The 4,600-nt window shown below is 39.7% G+C and overlaps 2 protein-coding genes across 2 annotated transcripts in view; one reads left to right on the top strand and one right to left on the bottom strand.

Annotated features, from left to right (window-relative positions):
- DARS2 (aspartyl-tRNA synthetase 2, mitochondrial) overlaps positions 1-4,221 on the bottom strand; it is a gene marked incomplete in the record, with an annotated part of 16,204 nt that extends 11,983 nt beyond the window's left edge. Inside the window, 5 exon segments of the mRNA XM_072419706.1 lie at positions 549-650; positions 1,144-1,210; positions 2,052-2,151; positions 3,582-3,785; positions 4,013-4,221. Coding sequence (XP_072275807.1) covers positions 549-650; positions 1,144-1,210; positions 2,052-2,151; positions 3,582-3,726 — 414 coding nt within the window.
- Positions 4,222-4,352: 131 nt separating this feature from the next.
- CENPL (centromere protein L) overlaps positions 4,353-4,600 on the top strand; it is an 8,403-nt gene continuing 8,155 nt past the window's right edge. The window contains exon 1 of the mRNA XM_072419705.1: positions 4,353-4,544. The gene's annotated coding sequence lies outside the window, so the exon portion shown is untranslated. The remainder of the gene's footprint in view (positions 4,545-4,600) is intronic.

The following is a 4,600-nucleotide window of genomic DNA, read 5'->3' as shown; positions in this document are numbered from 1 at the left end:
TTCTAGTAAGACCAGCAGGTACTTTCTTTACTTGATCAAATTTGTTCCCCCCTGAAATAGTGGCATCTTGTGTCTGAAAAGTGACCATTGAGATGGAGGCAGCTATGGAGATGAAGGCAGCAATTTTGCCTCCAGCAGATGTCTATGAGAGTGAGCTGCTCTCTGTTCCCGCCCCAAAGAGTGGTGGCATGTGCCTAAAAATGGGCATTTAGCATGTATATTTTGTTTTATTTTCTTATTACTGAATATAAGTAAAATGTATGATTTATTTTCCTTTAAAAGCCCCTTCTATGTCTTTATTATTAATAATATTATTAATAATAATAATAATAATAATAATATTATTAAAAAACAGGATTTATATAGCGCCAACATAGTACGCAGTGCTGTACATTAAAAAGGGGTTGCAAATGACAGACAGATACAGAGAGTGACACAGGAGAAGGAGAAGACCCTGCCCCAAAGAGCTTACAATCTAGGAGTCTAATTGTTTCTATTGATACCTATCTCGGTGTATTATCACCTTGGACCTGATCAGAAAGACTTACAGGATTCTCCTGACCAGATGGACGAACGATGACTTTCCCTTTCACCAGGAGCACAGACTCTAAAGGTGTCTCTTTCATCTTCTTCCTCAGCTGGGAACTTTCCTGCCAAAATAAAATCAGAAAAAAGGGGATCCAAGTTTTAGTATATAAGAATAAATAGCAACACAATGCAAAACATATTGGACAGAGTACATCAGGTTCTATAGCACATCAGGTTCTCACTGCTATTTGTAATCCCGCTGGGGACATCTTTTCTCTGCTAAAGAAGAGCTGTGATAAACCAGACTGTTCAGGTAAGTGACGTGTCACCATCCAAAGTTCTCTATATAAATAGAAATTCAGTAGGCTGTACAATCTAGTGAATTCTCATAATAATACATGTAGGTGTCATATGTTTCGTATGTAGCTGTAAACTAAGGTTCCTGATGCCACTGGGTTTTAGGACAGCAGCAGAAAAAGCTGCTCTTTTGAAGCCCTTTGTTTCTGTCTAGATATGTTTGTTTCATAAAGCTGAGATTTGCCCCACAGACAAACCCCAAATAGACAGACAATGGTAAAACAAAAAATGGCTGAAAATAAAAACAAGAAAAACTACCTCATCTGATGGAAGAATAACTTGTGTCAGCCCGTGCAAATCTCTCAGTATAAGAAACACATCCCCTCTGTGGAAAGAAAAGGGAAACATTGATAACAGGACCATGACTTCAATTAGTAAACTTTAAATCAATACTACTTATAAGCTGCAGGTTTTAGCTGTCCTCTCAATATCTATATTCCTGTCAGTGCCATGTTATAGTACAGAGACTCTCCAACAGTTTTAAATCAATCCACAAAAGTCTGTGTGCCAAGATAGGTATGGTGGATGAAAAAGATCTATAGATGCTATAAATGCAACCACCAATCTAAGGCAGCATACACACGTGAAATAAGGGTGCCGCTCTGTCATTCTCCCTCTCCATAGAGAACAGAGCCGTATGTACAGACCCCATTCATGCATCTTTTAGTCTTTTGTCATTGGAAAGGATTGTGAAAGATCATTTCCAACAACAATAGACTGAAAGATGCATAAATGAGCTCTGTACATACAGCTCTGTTTTGCTCTATGTAGAGGGATGGGGAATAATGACAGAGCAGCACCCTGCTGCGTTCTCCCCCCTTAACCTCCATTATGATTGTTCCTCATTTGTGGTCCATGGATCCGTCAGGGCGGTCGTTGGAATGACGGGCACTGTACACACACCAGATTCTTGTCCGATATTAGCCATAAGGTGAATATTGGACAAGAATCATCTCACGTGTGTAGGTAGTCTTACATAGATTAAGGGATAAACATCTGAAGGACTGCAAAAGGTTCAATAAAATCAAATAAATCCAGGGTTTTTATCCACACAGATTCTGTTTAATGTACAACTCCATGACTGGAGAAACATGAACATGACAGTGTGTGGCTCTGAATGAAAGCCACAAATATTCTGCATAACCCCAGTGAAGCTCACTACTCACCTCTGATACTGAAGCCAGCCACACAAAGTTACTTCCTGACCCACATGAGCAGAATTTAACTCCCCACATGTATGTGACCGGGAACCAAAGCTACTCAAATCTGCAGAACAAAAAACACAGAAATATTAATACGTACCAATAGGCATAACATGTGTATTATATTGAAACCCTGCCTATTCCAGGTGCCTGTGTGTGTTCTCTAATCACCTGAAGAGGCCTGGAACTCCAAAAACCTTTCCTCATCATTACATGGTCTATTGGCTGTCCAGCAGTGGCTTCCTCTCAGTACGAGTATATAGAAAGATACAGTGGCATTATAACATCATGAAAATGCCAACAAATGAGAATAGGCAAATCAGACCAATCATCACTACAGGAAGGGTCACCAGCAGTGGAATTTGTCATGCAATAAAAACAAAATATCTTCAGAATCTTTCATTGCAACAATGGGTAACTACTTGAGGAATGAGAGTGTCAGTAAATGTGTTTTAAATGGGGAAAAAAAACAAGTTTGCATGGCCACTCCTTTTACAAATTCTTTTATCAATACAAGCCTATGAGTCAGCTGGCTCATTAAAAACAGTGCAATTGCTATGTGGCTTACTAACTTATCTTCATTTCTGGTAAAGGCAATAACTCTCACACTACCTCTGGTTATGCAAATAAATGGGGTGCCCTGTGTCCAATTAATAAAAGAAACTGATTACCTATATGCAGCACATGTATACATATCCTGCAAAACTTTTAATTAAGATTCATGCCTATGGGGAAATTCCAACAGTTCTAAGCACAGACACTGTGAAAAGGGTTCATTCGTTTTTTTAGTTTATTGCATTTTAAAGCAGAACTATAGTTAGAATTTCCCCTCTTGCTCTTCATCCTATAAACAAAACATGGCTGATTTTAAATATATATAACGGGTGCATATAAGATTATATATATATATATATATATATATATATATATATAAAATTTTCCAAAACTATGTCATATACAGACAAACCTAAGCAACTTGTATCCAGCCAGCAGGCATTACAACATTGTTAATAGATCTAAAGGATATTGTGCGATATTGTCGGATTGTATACCCGTATTATTTGTTGCCAGGTATAGCTCTATGTGTTAGGCTATGTACACACGTCAGATGACTCTTGCCCAATACGAGCTGTCAAGCTAGTATGGGGCGAGAATCTGACGTGTACAGCAATGGTCAAACGTTGTTCATGGAATCTGTCCTGACAGATTTAGGAAGGACAAGCGATGAACTACCACAATAGAAGTGAAGGGAGGAGAGTACAGCGGGATGCCACTCAATTGTTCTCCCCCCTCCCCTGTCCATAGAACAGAGTGGCACTGTATGTACAGCGCTCATTTGTTCATCATTCTTTGTCCCTGGAAACAATTGTGAAAGATCGTTTCCAAAGACAACAATTAGGCCTGTGTATGCAGCCTTAATAATTACTTGTTGTCTGGAGAAACAGCTGCCAATCCAATGAAGACAGGCTGGTGTGTTCCCACAAGTACAATCACCTGGAGTTCTGTGACCTTCATGACTTGTAACAGAACTGGCAGCCTGTATCCTGTGCACCCGGCAGAAACTTCTGATAACTTGTCGTCTGCTTACAGCTCCACAGCCAATAAATAACCTGAGCCCAGCACGGACAGCCATGACCATCCGCTGAAAGACATTCAATACAAAGCGACTTCTTCAGTGACTCCTTGGATGGAAAGTTACTGCAATGCAAAAAAAAAACTGATTGCACATGGATAATAGGATCCCAAACAAGCAGAAAATAAAGATTATATATAAACATTGTATCAAAATAATAAACTTTTCAATTTTCATTCATTCAATTTTTATAATGCTGTAACAAAAACAAATTAGTATAAAAAATGAAATGAAAATAATACGCATCACATCTACAAGAAGCAAGGTCATCCTAGCAGCATCCAATTCTTACCTGTCAGTGCCTGGACACCATGTGTGGGATGTGACACCCTTTCTGCACCACGTGATGCTATAAGACACTCACACCTAACACAGATACAAACAATTTAAACATAAATTCATTCAAAGAAAACACCCCTAACAACACATATCTCCTGCTGCAGCCCGGACACAGCGCACTCGGTGCTTAGAATACGTAACACTCAAGCTGACAAGGATACACAGCGGCCATGTTTACTATGGGCATGACGCGGGGATGACGTCATTATGCTTAAGTCGTAATCCGGAAATGTTGTGCGTTCCACGCCTCGTTCTAGACAGAGATAGAATAACATCCGGGAAGTGGGCAGAATTTGAAATTGTAACCGCCAGAATGGAGGCGGATCACGAAAGCAATTTATAGCACTAAGCCGGCCGCAGAATTCGCTTTTCTTTTATTTTTTTGTTTAAGATTTATTTTAATTTTGTTGTAAGAAGATTGCGGCTTCACAGCGGATGGTACATGTGTGCGGACCCGGGAGGGAGCTGCAAGGCGCTGGATCGCTGTAAGAACATCATAGAGATCATTGTTGTGACGTTAGAGCTGGGTGCAGGGTTACAT

The sequence above is a fragment of the Pyxicephalus adspersus genome, chromosome 8, assembly GCF_032062135.1.
Source record: "Pyxicephalus adspersus chromosome 8, UCB_Pads_2.0, whole genome shotgun sequence".
Classification (NCBI taxonomy): Eukaryota; Metazoa; Chordata; class Amphibia; order Anura; family Pyxicephalidae; genus Pyxicephalus; species Pyxicephalus adspersus.
The sequence above is the reverse complement of the archived record's forward strand: the minus strand, read 5'-3'. Positions and strand labels throughout refer to the sequence as shown.